Genomic DNA, 22,382 nt, shown 5'->3' on the forward strand with positions numbered 1-22,382 from the left:
TTATATGCTCAGGTCCTGTTAGGTAAAATAGGATCATAGAATGTTTTGGTTTGGAAGGGACTTTAAAGATCACCTAATTCCAACCAGCCTGCCGTAGGCAGGGACATATCCCACTAGACCAAAAATGGTTGCTCAAAGCCCCCTCCAATCTGGCCTTGAACACTTCCAGGGATGGGGCATCCACAGCTTCTCTGGCAACCTGTTCCACTGCCTCAGCACCCTCAGAATAAAGAATTTCTTCTGAATATCCAGTCTAAATCTACCCTTTTTTAGTTTAAAGCCATTAAATAAATTATTAGAATAATAAATGAGAGAGTAACAAATGATGAGAATAAATTGATGATAAAAAAAATGATGACATGAGCCAGCACCAAAAGCGTCGCCAGCAGAGCAAGAGAGGGGATTCTCCCCCTCTGCTCGGCTCTTATGAGACCCCACTTGGAGCCCTGCCTTCAGTTCTGGGGTCCCCAGCACAAGAAGGATGTGGAAGTAAGAGAACATGTCCAGAGGGAGGCCACAATGATGATCAGATCACTGGAGCACCTCTTCTATGAAGACAGGCTGAGGGAGTTGTTGTTGTTCAGCCTGGAGAAGAAAAGGCTCTGGTGAGACCTTATAGGGGGCCTACAGGGAAGCTGGGGAGGCACTCTTTGTCAGGGAATAAGAGGACAAGAAGAATGGTTTTAAACTAAAAGAAGGTGGGTTTAGATTAGAATTTAGAATTTTAGAATTTTTTACTCTGAGGGTGCTGAGGCACTGGAACAGGTTGCCCAGAGAAGCTCTGGATGCCCCATCCTGGAGGTATTCAAGGCCAGGCTGGATGGGGCTTTGGGCAGCCTGGTCTGGTGGGAGGTGTCCCTGTCCATGGCAGGGGGTTGGAACTGGGTGAGCTTTAAGGTCCCTTCCAACCCAAATCATGCTGTGATTCTGTGATTCTATAAATGTAGGCTCAGCTGGCATGTTGACTGGAACGACTGCCATCCAGGGCATACTTCATCATTTTATTAAGGATTTGCTCTGTCACCAAATAGAAGACAAATGCTGAGAGACTTCACCAGGAGGTACATGGTTATTTTCAAATGCCATAGCAAATCTTTTTGAGGAAATCACACCTGATACAAGAATCTTGACTCATTGTCTGTAAACTGTGTATCATTCCTTTGTTGTGAGTGAACAGTACTGTTGCACAGAGTACAGTAAGCTCGTGTTACTGCTTGCTGGTTGGGGGAATTTGAGTATTAAAAAATTGGGAAACCTGTAGTGGAGGTGGCTGATTAGCCTCCTGAGTAGTATAAAGCATTCATGCCCTGCGCTGGTGAAATCCAGTTTCTGAGCAATGGTATTTTCTGTGATGGGAAGAGCAGTACTCTAGTTCTGTCTGGCATTAAAGTTAATGTCTAAAATCAATACAGAGAGTGAAAAGAGTATTACCCTCAGTTTAGGAAGAGGCATTTTTAAATGGCTTTAGAGCCTATTGTTGCTACTTTTCCTTTTACCCCAGTGACTGTAAGTATTAGGGTCATAGTTTATATACTAAGGTAGTGAAAAGAGGCAAAAATATCTATTATGTTACCTTGGTTTAGGGATACTTTATTATTCTCTTGGCTTAGTCTTGAATTCATTGTAGTTCAGAACAAGACTGCCTGTTTCATCTCATGTTCATTTTCTGCCTTATCTCTATTTAGCATAAACTTTGTGAGCAGGAACTGCGTCTTGCTGTGTGTTTTTCATGGTGGCTAGCACAGTTGATCAGCTAGGTCCTTAAGCTGCACAGGCATTCCAGAAGTGATGTTGTCAATAGTGAAAGGTTAAAATATGATGAAAAAAATAAATTAATATAAGCTGAAAATTGTCTAATGATGTAGAGGCATTTTCCCATAATTCATAAGGCATGTATTTCACTTTATCTGATGGGTTTACTTGAGATGTACTGAAAACTTTGGAGATACTGGAAACCAATTCATGGAATATATTCAGCTCTTGCTGTGGTGATCTGGTCTGTTCTTTTATGCAATTTACACACTACAAAAAACTAATAGAGCTTTGTATGGCATGTTGAGTACCTTTATATCCATTGACTAGAAAATTAAGCGCCCATTGGTTCTACAGCTCTCCTTTGAAAACCTCTTTTATGACAAGGTTCATGAATTCATCTATTGTCTGTCCTTTGTTCTGCAGAATCAGGGAGAAATTTTGCAGAAAAGCATGATTTTGTTAGTTCCTTATGGAAAGCAATGTTCTTGACGCACTCAGCAAATGCTATATGCCTTTATATACAAGTTTCCTGCTATTTCCTATCAAGGCATGCAACACCTGCAAACTCTTTGAATGTAATCTCTAGGAATGCTTGAGGGAAATGGGACAATCACTTCATAAAAGATGAAGTTCATATGAAGGATGAGAGAAAAGGTGTTAAGCCCAGCAGTTGCAAGTGTTAATTCAAGATCATTGTTCTGCTAAATTGAGAAACTGGCATTCTTCATCAGGTTGTCAGATGTGTTCTACCAAGCTTGTGCCTTTACTGTGTTTGAAACTTCTGTTATGATTACTGGTGAGTTAAAAGTTACGGATCTGTCTCCGTACCTAGTCTAAGGTAGTCTGATGAATGAGATTTCCTAGACTGTGCTAGAATATAGTGTGATAGCTGGTTGTTACTATGGGTAGTGATTGCTTCTTCCAGTAGGTCTCAGATACGTTCTTTTTGTCATATATACATTTGTCCTTAAACCTTTTTACTCTGACCTGACAGTGAACGCAAAACCCCATGCATCAATCATTCATACATTCCAAAATATATGGAAATAATTCCTTTCCTCCATTAGATTTACATAATTTAAGTTAGTTTCACAAGAAGGGTTCACAGATTAATTCAGGGAAGTGTTCTTAGTTCTGTATAGGACAGTAACTTTGTAAATACATTTGTTATTTTCATTAAGAGTCATGTTTTTGAAAACAGCACCATGTCCCTGGGTAGGACAACCTTGTTAAAAGTGTTAAAACACTAGATGGCAACATACACACTCTTACTCTAATAAGGGTGTGGGTGTCTGAGTTTGATTTATACCTTTGATTTAAGAGAATTATTTGTACTAAAAAGGAAGACATTTATGGTTAATAATTGCAGAGGAGTAACTACCCGTAAGTGCAGATGCTGCTAAATTGCAGGAAAAATGTTTTCTTAGGATCTTCCGGGAAAGATGAGTGTCACCAGGAAGGTGTAAAAGAACTAGTCTCTGTATCAGTAAAGATGAGCAAAACTTAAAAGCCAAAAGATTTACAAGGACCCAAAACTGAAAGTCTTCCTAAGCAGTAAGCATTCTCTTTCTGGTCATTAATATAAACATTGTTCAAGTGCAGCTAGTGTTCACAGGCTCTGAACCACATAGGTTTCAGACCACGTTTAGCAGTCTAGAGGGGACAAATATGTCATGGTGGTGTTTTTCTCTAGGTATAGATGTAAGGGAAGTGCCAATGCCCTACCCTGGCTGCTACAGGAAGGAGCTGAGGTGGGCTGTTGTAGTTCGGGTACTAAAATCCAAATGGATTGCATAAATCACAGACTTGGAAGAGCCACTGGAGTACATCCAGTATTGATATGGGAAAACATTCCGCAGGTAGATGGGACAGAGATACAGTGAAAAGGAAAGCATGTAATGCATTTGAACATGCAAGTATATGCCCCCATGTATGGCACCCATATGATTGCTGAAACTTTGTTTCTCCGATGTTTTATATTCAGTCTATGACTGAGTCCATTGATTTGTCATCTTTACATTCATTCTGTAAAGTTATTGCATAATTTAATAATCATTGTATAGCTGATCCTTACTTATGTTTATTTTCACTTTGAAGTATAACTCTTCCTTTATCTGTATTTGTACTTTGGGTTTCAATTATCCAGATTTGAAGCATTTCAATAAACATTATCTGCATGGATATTCTGAAGGCAAGTTGGCTGGGTGGGTGAGTGGGTTGGCTGGTTGGTTTTGTTGGGTTTCAGTTTGCCATAGTGTGTTTTATTTTTTGGTAGCATTTTGTTTGCTGAAATATATATTTTTCAGTTAAAATTTCCAAGTCAAAATATGATCAGTTGCTTTGATCACCAGTTAGAATTTCAGGTTCAAAATGATTTAGGTTTTCTTGGAATGCCTATCTTAAAGTGCTTCTGAGAAGATCAACTGTTAAGATGCATTGTCGTAAAGAGACTAAATTGGCCTAATACCAGATTAATAATCAGATTTGGTTATTTGTGTTCATTTTAGCTTTCAAAATGCAATTGTATCATACAAGTTAGTACACCTATCTCAGCTAATTTTAACACCAGGCAAACCATAGTTATGATACATTGTGTTATAAATTATATCAGTGTATCCAACTGGTGCTTTTTCTTTTGATCATAACAGCAATAATTGTACTGAATCCTATTTTTGCATTTTAATTGAATAACCACAAGATTCATTGTTGTTATGGTTTTCAAAAGCTTTTTAAAACAACAGCTCTGACTTACCTGGCTTTATTTTCAAGTGATTGTAAATGCAGTAAACATGGCATGTTTTTATACTGCAAAGAGCAAAACAGGTTGCAGAGCCAGTATTCTGCAATATACTGTTTCTCTATGTTTCACAAAGACCTAAACAGTCAAAAAATATTAACAATTTTATTTGTAGGGAATACGGGTAGAAACAGTAGAAGTTTTAGAGCTGCAGTGAACTAGCTGTGCTTCTTAGTGATATATATGTGTGTGTGTTTGTAGAAATATGAGATTAACAGATCTTGGTTGTTTTTCAGATGCCGAATACAAATATCTATCACGTTCTGCATGTGAATGGCATTATGATGCCTGTGCAAGTCCTTGTTTCAAAACATGCAGGGATCCTTTGGGAAAAAACTGTCAGGCAGTACCAAAGTAAGTTTCTGCAAATGGAAAATTATGTAATTTGTGTAATACACAGCATAATAAGCATATGAGTGAGCAGACGTAGGCTTAGTACAGCAGATCTGTGTTCGTGTAGAAGGAGATGAGTGAAGGAGAAAAGAAGTGAAATAAAAATTGCTGTGGCAGCTGCATGAAAGTGACATCTCTAGACAGCAGTTGTTAGATGAGTATTGCCAGAGTTTGGAATTACAAGTATATTTGTAACTTTCATGCTGGACGGTATTATAGTGTATTAGTAAAAGGGAGTGCTGTTAACGTTGTTTCAGATAGTTGTACCCCTGTGTTTTCATTATCATAGAGTCATTGAATGGTTTGGTTGGAAGGAGCCTTAAAGATCATCTAGTTCTAACCCCCTTGCTATGGGCAGGGATGCCTTGCACTAGATCAGGTTGCCCAAAGCCCCAAACAACCTAGACTTGAAAACCTCCAGGGCCGGTTGTGTTTCACAACTTCCCTGAGCAACCTGTTCCAGTGCCTCACCACACTCAATTATGGCATTTCAGCAACCATATCTGTCCTTGCATTTTTATTTTCTGTTGTACTAAGTTTTGCAAAAGTGGCATGTAGATTTGGGTGTGCAAAAAAGCTTTGGCATTTCTTAGGTGATAACAGTTACCATTGAACCTGTGAACATTCAGGCTGAGTATCACTGAGTTCATGCTTTAGCTTAGGTCTGTGTGAGAATGTAGGCCATGGTAATGATGTTTTGAAGGAGTACACTGAGATGATGAGATTTAGATAAGATAACAAGGCTCTCTACTCAAAACTACTTTATAAATTAATAGTGTTTGCATAAAATTAAATGCTTGATAGTTGACGATACTCTTCAACTAGTTAATAATGATTGTTTTTCTTCTAGAGTGGAAGGATGCATCCCTGTGTGTCCTCTCAATATGTTGCTGGATGAAATCACTCAACGATGCGTGTATTTTGAGGACTGTATGTTTGAAAAATTATGTATATTATGTATGATATTTAGCTTATTAATGTCTGAGGTTATGTTTTTGTCAATTTTTCAAATACGGGTGTTTAAATTTGTGTAATTATGACCTTAATTATACAAAGTTTGAGTTTTCACTGAACATCTATTTTAGTTTAGAAAGAGTTTCACTCCTCTAAAACTGGAGTCCTTTTAAAATAAGAAAAATGTTCTTTCTTCATAAAACATTTCAGTATTATTAGATGTGGAGCAAATGATTGAATTAACTTATTTTTGAATTTTATGATGTTTAGAAGTTTAAAGGCAGGTGAAAAAATCAGAGCTAAATGAGTTAATGTAAACTCCTTCTAGCTCCACTAGCTTTATGTCTGTAATTTATTTATAAATATCAGACCATCATTTATTTGTGTCTTATTTCAGGCATTGAACCTGCAGATGATAGTCCACCCTTGCCACCCATCATTCAAACACCAGCAGTTTCACACGTAACATCAAGTACAACTTCGGCAGTGATCAGTGAAGTGGTAACTTCATTTCCTGTACCTGAAACAAAGGACATAGAAACAACACTTGCTTCAAAATTGAAATTCACTGCAACTGCAGGGAAAACTAAATTTTCAGCTGTAACAACTAATACAACGCTTCCAGACATAACTTTATCATCATATATTTCTTCACAGACAGCAGAAATGACATCATTTGGGAGAAGAACTACAGGAATGTCTGTGACAGCAAAATCTAATGTAAGCTTGTCTTCTCTTGTTGCCACTTCAGAAACCTCCACAAAGATACGAGTGATCAGCAGTGGGGGCCTCAATCAACTATTGAGGGCTACAGAACCTTACACAGTAACTGCTACACATGCAGTGACTAGAAGCACAGGATCAGAAGGCAAACCAATTTCTACGTTTATTTTTACTGGGACACCAGTTACACTTAGAACAACAGAATTGCCAGTCAAAACTAAAATAATGGAAATATCAGAAATAGCCACGAGGACACTTCCCACAAAAGAAGCACAAGTAAAAACAGAAGGGCTGACAACATTTACACTTCCTTCATTTGAATCAAGAACAGAAGAAACTACTGCACATCAGCCCCGATATTCCACATTACCTCTTCTGGTTCTGCCTTCCTATACATCACCAGTGAACCTAACAGGAACTTCAGAAAGGACAGAAGTAAGTATAGGACAGTCTTCTACCACAGTAGGTAAAGTTACAGTAACATCATTTTCTCCTGTGATCACTACTCTGTCTTTGCTAAAACCAGCATCTTCAGAAACAACCAAAGCAGCACATGCTTCAACAGAACAAAGTGCAAAGACTGTATTTTTGCCAACATCCACACTGCCTGTTTCATTAGGAAAGACAATTACAGAACCTCCTATTGAAATGGTTCATCACCTGACAGATACTGTGGGGGTACTTCTCACTACAACCCTAGGTCCAAAGACAACAACTCTGCAAACCCCAGAGAAATCATTAGAAACAACTTTGCTACCATTTACAACTCATGGAAAGGAAACTCTCAAAACAACGTCTTGTGTGGAGCATACATCTAGTTCCTATTTGCCTCCATATTCACTGCATCCTAGTTCTAAAACTGAAAAATCCACCACTCTTTCTACAAAAGGACCTTCAGTGTCTGTTCCTACTCCCGCTTCTCCAGCTTTAGGTGAATTAAAAAAAACATTTAAAACTGTGTCAACAACAGGGTATCCCTCACACATAGTTCTAAACATAACAGAGCACTTGACTACACTGTACACTAAATATCCTGCTTTGCCTGAGACTACCAGAGTGACACCTTTGTCTGTTGAGGTAACATCCAAAATAACATCGCCTTTTGAATTAGTAGCAAAATCAACTTTGTTTTCTGGAAAAACATTTACTGAATACACATCACCTTTGGCTTTAAGTACAGTGAAGACAAGCACTTCAGCATATTCAGGTAATGTTACCACGTCAGCAAAGAAAACCTTTATCTCATCAAAAGAAACCACTACAGTTCCTTTCATAGCTACAAAAAGAGAGTCAGATGAAACAACGTCCTTCACTGGATCTCCATGTACTCTCCTTAGTGCAACCGAAACCACATTGTTAACCACACAGCCTGAAGAATCAGAAGCAGAAAGAATCGCTAGCATCTCCACTAGAAAGCCATCTGCTTTCCCTTCTTCACCATCAAGCTCTCTAATCGCTTTAAATCTTTCTCTTCCTTCACTACCCACATACGGAAAAGAAGCATCACTGACAGCTCTCAGTCCAATACGTACATCCCATGAACCCATCTCTTTATATCCAAGAACAACTATAACAAAATCTATGTTAGGAACAGAAAAGACCTCCTCACTCCTGACTTTCTCTACTTTATCCACTATAGCAGAACATTCAAGTCCAATAACAGTATCATATGACAAATTGCCAGGCAGAGCCATTTTAAATACCACTTACGCTACATTCTCTCCATCCTCTGAATTCAGCATTCAGCATAGAACAACCAAAGCAATGACAGACAAAGAAAAATCAGCTCTATCCACTTCTGCTGTACTTCCATTAACAAAGTCTCACACTTTCTCCACCTCTCAGTATCTATCAGATAAATCAGTTTCTTTACCTTCTTTAACACAAATAATACTGGAAGTAACAACCACACCAAAATACCCTGTAGAAACTAAAGTAGTTTCTACAGCATTGAAGTCTACAGTCGAAAGTATAACAGATACAGTAAAATCTACTGCTTCTACAGCTCAGAAATCCTTTACTCCATCTTCAGTGGGCTCCTTCCCTCAACAAACATCTTCAGGAGATAAACTTCCAGCACAGAGCACAAAGGCTGTGACTATACCGCATTTTTTGACTGAAATAGATACAAAACTTGCTCATCAGACTTCTAAGCCTTCCTTGACAGGCCTAAGCACTACCCCAATTTACCAGCATCCTGCAGAAACTCTAGCAAAACCCACTGATCAGCCACAAATTCTATTAAGCACAACTGAAGCTGTGGTAGAATTGACTTCCCCATCCCCCTTAACTACCTTCCTACCTAAAGGCATTCATTCAAGTGTGTTACCTACCTCATTAGGTCCTACACAAGTTATTTTACAAACTGAAAAAGAGTTACATTTAACTGATTCAGTTACACAGCTGTATGTGCCAAAAACTTCTGTTTTACAGTCTACAGTCCCAGCTAGAAAAACAGCTGACTTGACTTTTGGTACCAGAATTCTCCCTTCTTCACCAGAAGTGCTTGCAACTTCCTCTTCAACCATTAAAAAAGACGCCTTTCCTTCATTTTCCACACAGAAGGCAGATACTGGTGTAAAATTCACATGGCAGTCCTCAGTTACGGAATCACTTGTTTCAAGTCAAACACCTGAAACAACAACAGTTTCACCAGAATTTAAGCTGACCTCTTCACATTTGTTACCAGAAACAACAGAATTTCCCATCATGATGGGCAGTGAGTCATCCGTAGGTGCCTTTTTCACCCCTGTGATTTCAACAGCATCTACATCAATGGGTAAAAGTGCTACAGAGAAAACTGCAGTGTTGCCAAAGCAAGTCACACATTCAACCACTGCCTACAGTTCCACTTCTCTAGCAAGTACAGTCTTTTCAGCTGCGGTCCATACATCAGCTGCAGCTTCAGCCTCTTCAGTGATGAGCAGTACAGAGCAAAACATCACTATTATATCAGCAACCTCAGACAAAGCAAAAGCTGTAACAGAATCCATCACAACCTCTGTGAAGCCAACCTATTTTTCTATTACTTCAAAAGCAAAAGAGCCTATGTCCCCTGATACAGAAAAATCTGTAGAGCTGGAATTAATGACAGAAATGCAACCTGTCCATACTCAAGGTGTTACCATTACCTCAGAAATACCTCAGACATTTTATTCTCCATATTTCACAAACATAACGGCAGCTCCTTCTAATGTAAGTGTATCAGTACTGTCCACCGTACATTCATCCTCTGAACCAAAACCTTCTTCTATAGCTGCATCATTGGCCAGTACTACACAAACTTCGAAACTTGGAATAACATCTGAGATACAAACACCTTCTGTGAGTTCACTATTAATGATACCTGACCATTCAAATGTCACAACAGCTCCGTCAGTTTCCTCATTTGCCTATTTATCTACCAAACCACTTTATGGTTTGACTACAACATTTTCTGATGGATTGTCAACAGCTGAAGCCATGTCAGGAGTCACAACATCAACTTCTACGTTGCCTACAGCAACAGCAACTCTTCAGACTTGTACAGTGAGTAACATTATACATATTTATCTGTTTGGTTTTGAATATATCTAGCTTACTTTTACACACTGATAAAATCATTATTTGTGAGACATGTTTTGATCTTTAGGATATGAAATATAGGCATTAAACAGGGCAAGCTGTTATTTTCACGGTTATATCTTTAAGTCTGGATAACTTCAATTGTGCATAATGGTTTTCATAAGTGCTATAATGCACTTTTGGGCCTCAGTTTTTTGAGTATGGTTGTTACAAGAATATTTTTGCCAAATATAGTTCTTTATGTTGTTCAATAATATTTTTCTGTCATGTAGCCCTCCTTCCCACAGATCCTACTCTTCCTTCTTCTGTTCTTCCATACTTTTTATTCTCAACTCCTTTTATTTTAAAGTTAAAAAAAAAAAAAATCTGGTCTGCCCTTTACAACAGGACTGAATTTTAAACTGTCCTCAGAATGGTCAGATTTTCAAAGATGGTTTTCACTTAAATCTTCCACCATAAGTATTCTGTACCTGAAGAATGTGAGCCCCTTTTTGAGCAAATACTCTGCGATATTGTAATGTTAGCTTGATAAGAATGGTAACCTATGTCTTTTAAATATGCCTTAGCCAATCACAGAGAATGAATGCATAAAATACATTTGCTTGGATGGACAGCTGATCCAAGTTAATAAGTCGCAGAACTGCCCATACAATGCAACTCAACCCAGCTGTGGAGTTTTAGGATTTGCTACTCAAATGAATGGGGACAAATGCTGCCCAAAGTGGGAATGTGCATGTAAGTTTTAATTTTGCAGTACTTTTCAAATGAACTTAGGTAACAATTTAACGCATATGTAAGAAGGCTAAGAACTAACACTTCTATAACCATGGCGTAGAAAAAGAAGATCCATATTGTGCAGGTTATTTGTTGTCAAATGTGATTTGCAAATGTAGTTCTACACCCAATTAAATGAAATCAAAATACTCCTTTAATGTGAGATGAATATCTTATCCAGCTTTAGGTATCTGTAGTGGACTTGCCTGACTTAGACCTGTGTTCTGTCTAATCAGAGGAGACATAGTCAATATAGCCAGTGGATTTTATGGTTGATTGTATATATACTTCAGGATGAGAAGACTCCTAGAGTACATTAACCATCACTGTTAACAGCCTGGGGACTCTAGAAGCATAGCTGTACTGTAGTCACTCCCTTCAATTACATAGAATTAGGCAGGATGTATCCAAACCTTAAAGAAAATTAAATTTAATCCATAATGGCAAAGAAAGAATGCAGAGATAAGCAATGCAAATTTCCACTTACAATCTAGAATACGAAATAACTAAGAGTAGAACTTCAAACCATTTGAAACATAAAAACTTTAGCAGTAAGCCTGGAAAGAAGGGAATGTGCAACAAGAGCTCCCTCAGGAACAAGACTAAAGGGGAACTAAGGATCTGGCATGATCCACTGCCATCCATGTTTTTGCTAATTTAGGGCTTGTAAAAATTATAAAAATGTGCTGGCAAGAACTGTAAGAAAGTAACTGATTGCAGAGGACTGCCGATTGTCCCACTAGAACATGAAGGATTTGACTCTGCTGTCCCTTTACAGAGATGCAAGCAAAGGTGATGACATATAGCTGAAAATGTGCTGTATATGTTAAACTGTACAGCAAAGAAGTTAATCTTATATAACTCAATATTTTATCTCCCTATTTTGTAGTATTTATAGAAAGTAACATAAATTAGAAAATACATTATTAAGTTAGAAAATACATTTATTTTATTTTTATTTTTCTTAGGTCGTTGCACAATTTTCTCTGATCTGAGCATTGTAACCTATGACGGAAATCATTTGGCTTTATTCAAAGAAGCATCCTACATTGTTAGTCAAACTCAAGATGAAACTATAAGCATCCATATCCTTGACTGTAGAATGGTAACTAATGTTTATCAGCTAACAAAGGATGTTCAGTACTGGTAATAAGATGTATCTTGGGAATGAGTTACATATATATTCCTCTAATGCACGTCTTTCTAAATAACAGGTTATAATATTTGCATGCAATTGTGTTTAATTATTCAATCCTATGCAATATCTATGAATTGTACTTGCACTTTACAATACTTTGCAAGAATTGTATGGGCATAGTTTATTCTGAAACAGCTGGAAGGTGAGAGGTAGATCCATATTTTATGTGTAAAACAGGCAATGTTGTGAGAGATTAAATGGACATTCATTTATTAGTCACTCCCACCAGCATGTAAAAAGTACCATTGCAGAGTGCTATTTTTTTTGTATCTAGCTTCATTTGACTTTACTGCGTGAAAGAGAAGATATGTAGAATTTGAAAGAACTTTCTGAAGCTGCATTAGCCCACTTGGCATTTCATCAGGCACTGCCTTGCTGAGTGAGGATTAACACACTTGAATTCCTTATTAAGTTTCATTCAACCCTAATTTTGTTTCAAGGAATGTAGGCTAGCACAGCCTAGCAAAGTATTTCATTGTATCACTTTTCATATATTTACACGTGGAAAAATTTGCACTGGAAACACCAATCTTGAGATCCCTAAAAGAATGTCAGAAAAAATTAGACCACCTTGTACATTTCTAGGTCTTGGACAGGGGCAAGTATTTGCTGTTTCAGAGAGGGAAGAGAAAAACCCTACAAGAAGCAAATACAGAATATCTTGCCTAGTGTAGAGATTGGCTTTATGTCATGAAGAGTTAAGTGCTCATGAGTGTGGAATAATTGTCTTTACAAAATTCTTTTAACTCCAGACTCTTCTGTGAAAGCTAGGTAATGTTGACATCCATATGAATATTCACACAAGGTTTGGTCATGAATAGTGTTATACCTTATCGAAGTTAGTTCTACAAGTTCAGTATGATTGGTATGACAAAGCAGATCTGTTTCTGACTTTCGTATTTTTGCTTTATGTTATATTAAATGCTATTTCTTTTTTGTTCAACACCTTGTAGCTCTATAAGTGTGCATGTATTTCTGATCCATTTCTTCTGTACTGTTCATTGATCATATAAATTCATCATTCGCAGTCCTCTTTTTGCTTACCTTCAGATATGTAATTCCTATTTTTCAATGTCCAAACAGTTATTCTGCTGTACTTTCTTTTTCTTTTTTCTTCTGATACAACACAGTTCCTAACCACAATAATATTTTGTTTGTGTATTTTGCAAGAATGCTATCCAGATGAACTTTGTAGTCCAAACTTTAAAGTACAAACAGCAGCAGCTTTCCTGTCTTAAAAATATATACAAACAATCCTTAATGTCCTGGTATCTAAAAATAATGAACAGCTAATGTATAAAGCTTTTGCACATTATCACTCTGGTTTATATATTTTGCTTTCTCCACAGAATAATTCAAGTTCAACTTCCCTGTGCCTTGCAATGTTGAATTTAACCTATATATCAAACCAAATTATTATCAATCGTTTAAGTAGAAAAGTAAGTACTCTGAGGTTTTAATTTTCTCTGCCTTCAAGATAGCATCTTATTTCTGTAGTCGTCAGCTATCTTCTCATGTGGATATGGAAGTTTAGCATAAGACACAATAGGTAATATATTCTATTGTTAGGACTTGGGAATTTAGTAAACTCCTTTTAAATTCAAAGAGTCAAACAGTGATAAAGGGACAGTTAATGAGGTAAGTCACAGAGTAAGGCAGTTAAAGTGATTGTTTTTCTCTTTAGTGCTTAGATATCTTTGTGAAGATGAGCCTAGCTTCTTTTTAAATTGGTTAGGAGATAGATTCTTAAACTGTTGAAAATCTGACTTTACTTCTTCTACCTACAGCATTTGGTGCCTGACGTTTAAACTCTTCTCTGTGTGCATTTTAGATAACAGTAAATTCAAGATTTGCTTGGCCTACTGTTAGAAAGTATGGATACAAGGTAGAGGATTCAGGCTTCAAGTATGCTGTTGAGACCCCAACAAAAATCAGAATTCAGTGGTTTCACAACACAGGTGTGATGATCATAGAGTTCAATACTACCAGAGAACCAAAAGCTTTGGGACTATGTGGTAAGTATAGAGTACTGCTAGAAATAAAGATATTCAGATGCTTTGATAAGGAACCACAATTTCCTAATTACATCTTTTGTAGAATCTTGTTTAAAACAGTTATTGCAGATCACTGCAAATTAAACAAACAAACAAACAAACAAAAATCTATTAACATGAAATGATTAATAAGTTGGTCGGTTGTTGAAATAACGTTTAATACCTATCAATGCAATCACTTTTTACTGACAGTTTTGCTTCTGAATGTAGCCCGTTTGAATCACAAGTACAATTGCTGTAATCAAACCCAAATAAGTAAGTCAGACATGAATCTGTAATGTCAAATAAAGTCATTTACAGATTTAGTGTTTGCTGTCCATCTGATAGGAAGTGATCTGTGCTATTTTCAGTTTCTAAAGGTCAGAATTCACAGGAACTGTTAACTTGAGAGAATCTATCTTAGTTTATCTGTTAGAGGAAATAGTTCAGGGGGAATTTTTTAATAGTAATGGGTTAGATAACCACAATAGTGCACTCCGTTAGGTCTGCTCAATCGTTTCATGTAGTTACTTTTCTGAAAAAAACATGAACTTGAATAAGCTGCTAGTGATATAGTTTTTGCAAGCATGTTTTTGTGTTGTTCTATATCCTTACTCTGACACCTGAATCTGTAAATTTATCTGCTGTAATTTGGAGCTGGAAACCAGGGTTATGGAGTTCATAATTACACTGGAAATCTTGCCAGTTTCAGAAAGGGCAAATGCCTGTAGCTCAGTATCAAATACCAGTGATAGCTCAGTCAAGTTCCAAGTCCTGTGGACAGTAATGCTTCTTGCAAAGGAAGAGAGTTTGAATTTACTGCCATTTTGAAATTGGGTTATTATCTGTAATTGGCTCTGACCTTTGTTTTTAATATCATTCTTTCTCTGTACGGCTAATTGTAATTAGATCAAACAGAAATAAGAAAGTAAAGATAATATTTTTTAGTAGGCCTGATTCAAGTTATACTCGAAAGTCTCTTTTGCCTTTACCTGTTTGATTATTGTGATAGGGAGAATTAGGAACATTACATTCCTGGTTTACATGGTCCATTAGCAAGATGACAACATGTCCCTGTGGCTGGTGTTCCATGCACAACTTCTCTGGAGAATGTGCTATGTATTTCTGGTATTCATCTCTGATTGGGATTCTCTGTATAAACCTGCCTGCACGTTGCTGTCTGTTGTGACTCACCAGAACCCACTTTAAGGTTGCCCTGCACCTTTTCAGGGTATATTAGTCTACACTGAGCTATCATGCTTTCTGCGTTTATTTGCTTCTTGTTCTTGAGCTTTCTCAGAATGCCTTTAGGCTGATCTGCAGTACCAGTAGATCCTAATTTCTCAGCTTCAGGTAAAACATGGAACTGAAGGCACCATTACAGTTTTGTAGCAGCAAGTATCCCTTGGAAGTATCTGCATCAGACAGCAGTGCCTTTAACAGTGACTGGATCAGGCAAACATGGGAAGTGGTGAAGAGCTGGTATGGGAGATGAGGGATGTCACAAGGGATTATGGACATCTCTGTAACAACACTGGTGAAACAGTGCAAGCATGTCATTGTAGGGGCAGCCAGATCCAGCCAAGTCAAATGTGAAACCTTAGTTTTGCTGTGTTTTCTTGTCAATGTACAAGAAAACTGGAAAAAGTTGTCAGACAGGGTAGCAGTCCCTTCAGAGCTCTCAGAAGTCAAGTCAGTACTTTCTGTTTGTGTTGCATAAACTCACAACCTCTGAATATTCAATCAGAAACATTTTTGGTCAATTAATATTTACAGCTTCAAAAGCTGTTTTACTTTTGAATGCTTATTGCTATATCACTGATTTTCAGTGGCTTGCTCATAGTGAAAAATACTAAAACACCAATTTTCTAGAAAAGGGTTAAATTCACCAGTAATTGCTGAACAGATATCTTTAGAATTGTTATGAAAGTTTCTTGAAACATCAGAAGAATGCTTTCTAGAAATCTGATACAAAAACATCAGAAATTGTGATTAGGAAGGAAAGAATGGGAGACTGATTTGTCATTCTGCTTTTGTACTGGCTGGCTCTTAAAAGACTTTCCAGCAGAGACTGTTGTAATACTTGGATGTTCTGTGTTAACCAAATTGCTCTCCATGTGCTCTATGTTGCTTCCTTTGTTCCCCAGTGTTTTGAAAATGCCAGCTACCTTAGTTTAAACAGAAACAAGATGTGATGCTGCATTCTGTGAAGAAACTAAATAAAAGATTGCTTTCTTCCTGCTGAGTGGTAATATAAATGTACCGGGAAGTGCCAAAAGCTGCACTTTTATGTTAGCTCTTAAGCCAAAAGATGTTCAACACTGCCCAGAAGCATAAGTAAAAGAAGGTGTTACACTTTTGAAGTACAGTATCAGATAGACATCTTGACATTTAATGGGAGTTGCCTTTTCCGATAATATTTGCAGTTTTCATTTGTTGCTATACATGGAGGTGCTTTGTAACCTTTTTTTTTTTAAACCTTTTTTTTTTAAAAAAAAAAAGTATTTTTTTCTTTAGTGCTTGTGCAACTCAGCAGTGAAGCTTGCATGTCATTGCTGGGCTCTGAACAGCACATTTAGATGTCATAGTTCTTGTTTCATGCATGTGCAATTCACAGATACATCTTTACTTCACTTTGTGTGAAGTTCCTATATCTTTATCCTACAAAACTTTGCATGTCTGTTGTGGGTTGTGATACTGTCATGTTGTGTACATTTTTTAGAAAAAAGGTGTACTTTTTTAATTTACTTTAATTTTTTTAAATGCAATTTACGTGTTTGAATATGCCACTTCAAACATACTTGACAATGAACTGTCCAGTGTTAACCTGCTCTTTTTTTCTGGTAATACATAGGTCTTTGTGATAGAAGCTTGGAAAATGACCTGATGCTACCCAACAGGACAGTGTTAAGCAAAAGTGATGCTCCATCGACTTTTATAGACAGCTGGCAAGTGCCAGACACATTAAAGTATGTTGGAGAAGACAGGCACCAGGAAACTAATTGCTCAGTCATGGACTGCTCAGAGTGCTTAAGACTGGTTTTGAACCAGACCTTCAGCAGCTGTCACCCTTATGTATGTTAACTATTTTGGAAGCTTACATTTTGGGAGAGATGCTGTTGTGATAGAATTTTGTATACTTGATAGTTTCATTAATGTGGAACTGCATGTAACCACATTTATGGAATGAGATATATACTTTTTTGAATGAGAATATACTTTTTTGTATCTTCGGTTGCGAGATAAAAATAATTGAAGAGTGCAGCAAATTGATAGGAGAGTTGCAATAAGCAACTGACAATTTCAGAATTCCTAATATATCTCTGTTAGTTTTGGTAATAGCATCTAATTTATAAATCAGTCCCAGATAATTCAATTGAATCAATAGGATGTACAGCAAAGTAAAATAATTTTAGGACTTATTTCATATTTAAGTGTTCAGTAATTTAACAAATTCCAGATCACAATGCATAATGTAAAGGCCTGCATTCTCAAGGGCTGTAGAGAGCAGGAATTCCAGCTTACAGTGAGGAGAGGGTAGAGCAGACCCCTTAAAGTAAGCATAAGTAGAAAACTGTGCAAACAAAACATTTATTTGTGCTCCTGTGACTTCATTTACCATTTCAACTTTTGCATATTGTTGGGTTTGATGAAGAGGAGGTCAAAACCAAACAAAAGCACATAGGAAGAAAGAATGAAGTCCAGTTAGTAATTATGTCTTCTGTTAGAAAAATTATATTAGCTTTTGCCTTGGCATTTATAATAGATGAAACTGAAGAGTATAAGGACATCTCTCACATCTCTCTCTCTCTCTTTTATTTAAACATGTTCAGGAAACCTTCCCTTAAATACCAGTAGACACTCTGTAGACCAATAAAGTCAGATGGTCCCTTTTTCCTGTGAACCAAGAACTTTTGCCTTAGTTGTTTGTAGCTGATATATTAAAAAGTCAATCTTTTTGCTACATAGCAGGGTCTCTACGAAGGTACAATATTTTTGATTTTTTCCTTCCTAGGTTCCACCTCAGCTATTCTGTGATATATGGGTTCAAGACACCAAGTACATTCAAAATCCATGCATCTCACTAGCTGCCTATGTGGCAATGTGCAACAAATTTAATATTTGTATAGAATGGAGGAGCTCTGATTACTGCCGTAAGTATTCTCCATGTACGCGTACCTCTAGTGTTTGCTGAGACAAAACCTGCCTAGTAATAACAGTTGAATAACAGTTGAAAATATCACTGCTCCTGGGGTTTTCAGGTACCTTGGAAATTATTATTGAGATAATAAATTCAGCAACTTTTATCATAAAATAGAAAGCAGTGTGCAAAAGGAATCAGGCTCATTATATCCATTTCACAGATGGAAAAGTTAAGCATATTAAAATGCACGGCCAAATGGGACCTATACTTGTCAGCAGGGCATGGGCATGTCATAATGTGCTGCAAATAAAACCAATAGTCATGGAGTCTAAAGCTTAAAAATAGTCAGATTTAAAAGTATATATATTCAAGTTTGTGTGAATTTCAATTGCAAATATACGTTTAAAAAGAGACCTTACAAAATATATCTGTAAATATAGTTAACTACTCCATCCATCATGACGGGATGCATGCTCTCTTGGTTTTATACCACAGTGTATCTGGTGGTACACACCTAGGAGGGAAAAACAATGAAGTCATAGCTGGATTTTGAGGTCACTACGCATTAACATGCTGTGGACTGTTTTTTTAAAGCCTGAGTTCCTCTATTTACAGGGCTCCACTAGATATTTCCTGTGGGGCATTATAGCCATTTTTAGTAGCGTGGAGCTGAACAGAATCAACCTCCTCTCCCAATTAGCTTTTAAGTTAATTAAGTCTAAACTGGAACCTTCTTTATTATTGAGCAGACAGTCCCTTTGTGAATTGGGCATCATCTCATTACCATCATTCCAGATTGTACTGCTGTGTGACTTGGGTATCATTACATGGTAAGGATCCTACTGGCTGTTCACAGAACCACAGTGTTGGCATTTGTAGCCATTCTCTTTCTGCCATATATATGCAGCTTGTATGTGACCCGCATTTAAGCAGTTTTGATCCATCATGTTAAGTTTTTGACAGCAAAGGTTAAATCAATCTATTCCAGCATGCACTCATTACATACCAATGAATTTGCATTAATAGTGTAAAGAATGTTAAGTTTAACTGTGTCCATGGACTTTAAAATAACATACCTCATCCAAGAGAGTGATTAATGTGAATATCTATTAAATATAGCAATGAATTCATGCCATTCTTTTTTGTTCCAAATAAAACAAGGCTGAATTTGCCTTTATGTATATCTTTTTGTAACAGACTATACTTTGCTCTTTAGTAATCACCGTTTTCTTTATCCACTGCAAAGTACTTGATGTGTTTCAAAACACTGCATTATTAATCTGTGTATTAATCTGTGCATTATTAATCTGTGTACCATTATAAATCTGGTATTTGTAAATGTTTTTCAAGTATGAATTATTTTGTGTCAACACTTTTGCATGGCTTTTTATCTCTACCACCAAAATGCAAAACAAAGCCTGACACAAATGTTACCACAAAGAAGTGAAGTGCTTGTGAAATTTCTTTTTGTTTGAATTTTTCACGTAGAAGATGCGTAACAGTGTTTTAGATTGGTAGATCCTACTGAGTTGGCAAACAACAAGTTGACAAGAAGACAACCATGTCTTCTCTTAGGTAGTACACCCTCAAGTGATTAGGTCTTCATATAACTGATTTATTTCATTTCTAGCCTTCCCCTGCTCTGAAAACTTCTCCTACCAGGCTTGTATACCTGCCTGTGAGGTTTCAGATAGTTGTCAGAATAATGAAGTTGCTTCTCTGGATTCAAACACCTGTTCAGTGTTGACAGAAGGCTGTGTCTGTGCTGGAGGGACCATTCTGCACCGAGCTCACACTGCTCTCTGTATTCCTGAAGAAAAATGTGGTATGTTTTGATGCGATTTTGTTCTTCATTGTCTGCAAGCTGGTGGTCAGATGCTTCATTATCCAGGCCTGGTCTGATGTTGTATAGGCTTTGCATATGTTGTTCAGCTGAGGCCTCTGGGGATTCAGTAAACATTAACTTTACAGGTGGGCAAGCAGGAAATGTCCTTGTGGCATATGACTTTGCTCAACTTCTCTCAGCTGGAGGATGCCCTTAAAAATGGTAGGTTTTACTTATGCTTATGTGTTCCATTATTTGAAGTATGTTAGTCTTGGCCTCCTTTTCACCTTGCCCTTTGCCAAGGAGTCCAACCTATTGATACTAAATGGAATTCAAGAGTTATGCAGCAACAGTTAATTACACATTTTGGATTATATACGTCCTATCTTCTATCTGCCAACATTGATAATTCTTTTCATTACATTTCTGCCTGAGGACACCAAATTGTGGATCAATACTTAACACTAACAACACAAATCTGAAAGATGCAATTTTAAAAACAGATTGCATAAAGCACTGTAAATTAATGAAAGTTTTGTCGTGTATGAAATACAAAAGCAAGTTCTTTTCAGATCACAGGTTTAAAAACAAAGGATCAGACTGGGATCTTAAATGCCTAGCTTTGCAGTGCAGACTCAAAACAAAGTGGAGATCCTGATCCTCAGGAGGGTATTGAGTGTCTTGCATTCCCATACAAACTCAGTCTCAGACTGTCTCCTCTTTAACTTTTTTGTTGGGGTAATATGGATAAGTGATGCCTTAAAAACTCTGGAACTTTTATAGTTCTGTACCCTCTGTGGAAGAAAATGGTGGTGAAAACTGGAAATAAAAAGGAATTGCTTCTGTCTTCTCTTGTCCTGACCTAGCTTGTACAGACAGCTCAGGAACACCTCATGCTGTTGGTGAGATCTGGAAAACTTCTTTGAGTGGATGCTGTATGGAAAAATGTGTTGACAATGAGACTATTATTCCAATGGAGTACAACTGTTCAGATATCCGTAATTTAGACTGTCAGCGATTTGCAGAAGTGGCCTTGCTTGTTCCTGGTGATCAGACATGTTGTCCTCAGAAGATCTGTAGTAAGTATTCTTTAATGATTACGAATATTACCCACTGAAATATGCAAATAACCTTTCCCTGTGGTTTATTTTCCTGTTACACATCCTATTTTTGAAGTGTATGGTAATTATTTGAATTTATAGATTGTGCAGAAAACTGTAAAATCTTTGCACTATTAGCTCAACATCTAGCGGGATTTGGGGGAAAGGGAGAGGGAGGTGAGAAGTGTGCTAAGAACTGAAAAAGCTGTGATTATTTGGTATGTATTGTGTTCCTCACAGTTGTGCAGTCTAATGATCTATTTTAACGTCCAAATACAAATCAATGATATAACTAATTATTAGAAAAAGATATCAGATGACTTTACAAAGTCACCACTAAAAAAAAAAAAAAGGTTAAAAGCTTTTATTTTATATTTTCTTAATTCATATTTAGCTTAAAAAGGCCATCTTCAAAACAAGTTGCAAGTTTTCCTGTTTTGGCCACCTGGGTTGATACTGTTGTAATGAATTTTCCACAGGAAATATATATATATTTTATTTTAAGTGGCGATTTCACGAGAATTAAGCTCTCGTTTAATTTTGCCTCCACAGAGAGTGTGGCAAATACTGGACACTTCTGATCTTGGTCTTGTTTTTTTTTGCTAGTTTGTAGTGGTTATTTGGAGATATGGGGTTATCAAACTGCAAATACTGCTCTGCAAATACTGCTTTACACTACTCAATTTATAAATGCATAAAGTGGTTTAGAAGTTTTCTTTTTTTTTTCTTTCCCTTTATGAAATAGTTTGCAATCAGAGCCTTTGTGAATCCCTAATCCCAGAATGTAATGGCTTGGAAAAGCTGGTCACTTACTACAGTGAAGAATCCTGTTGTCCCAACTATGTTTGCGGTAGGTTTCTTTTGAAAAGGTAACACAGTTCAGTGTGTAAAAGACAGTAAACTAATAGATCAACTTTTTAGCAAAAGAAAGTTAGCATAGACATCATTGTTAATATGTCAATTTAAAAAAAAATTCTTTCATCTAAAAGATCAGGGTTGGACTATGCCTTAGTTGGTGCAGACATAAACAAATATTTTGTTTAATTTTCAGGCAAGGAAGGATGTGTGTATCACTTTGTGATACAAAATAAAAGGATTTCTACAGGGTCTTGTAATATTTCT

The 22,382-nt window shown here is 36.9% G+C and overlaps 1 protein-coding gene across 4 annotated transcripts in view; it reads left to right on the plus strand.

Moving 5' to 3' along the window:
* Nucleotides 1-22,382, plus strand: part of OTOG (otogelin) — a 110,861-nt gene that overhangs the window by 70,716 nt on the left and 17,763 nt on the right. For 2 of the 4 annotated variants that reach the window (XM_083837231.1, XM_083837228.1), the window contains exons 34-46: nt 4,789-4,906; nt 5,796-5,875; nt 6,297-10,150; nt 10,753-10,921; nt 11,929-12,065; nt 13,508-13,597; nt 13,990-14,173; nt 17,046-17,266; nt 18,207-18,345; nt 19,085-19,165; nt 19,966-20,160; nt 21,027-21,239; nt 22,006-22,110. In XM_083837231.1, coding sequence (XP_083693357.1) covers nt 4,789-4,906; nt 5,796-5,875; nt 6,297-10,150; nt 10,753-10,921; nt 11,929-12,065; nt 13,508-13,597; nt 13,990-14,173; nt 17,046-17,266; nt 18,207-18,345; nt 19,085-19,165; nt 19,966-20,160; nt 21,027-21,239; nt 22,006-22,110 — 5,586 coding nt within the window. The remainder of the gene's footprint in view (nt 1-4,788; nt 4,907-5,795; nt 5,876-6,296; nt 10,151-10,752; nt 10,922-11,928; nt 12,066-13,507; nt 13,598-13,989; nt 14,174-17,045; nt 17,267-18,206; nt 18,346-19,084; nt 19,166-19,965; nt 20,161-21,026; nt 21,240-22,005; nt 22,111-22,382) is intronic. The other 2 variants (XM_083837229.1, XM_083837230.1) reach the window with 2 other exon arrangements.

This window comes from Anser anser (genome assembly GCF_964211835.1).
Source record: "Anser anser genome assembly, chromosome: 5".
Taxonomy (NCBI): Eukaryota; Metazoa; Chordata; class Aves; order Anseriformes; family Anatidae; genus Anser; species Anser anser.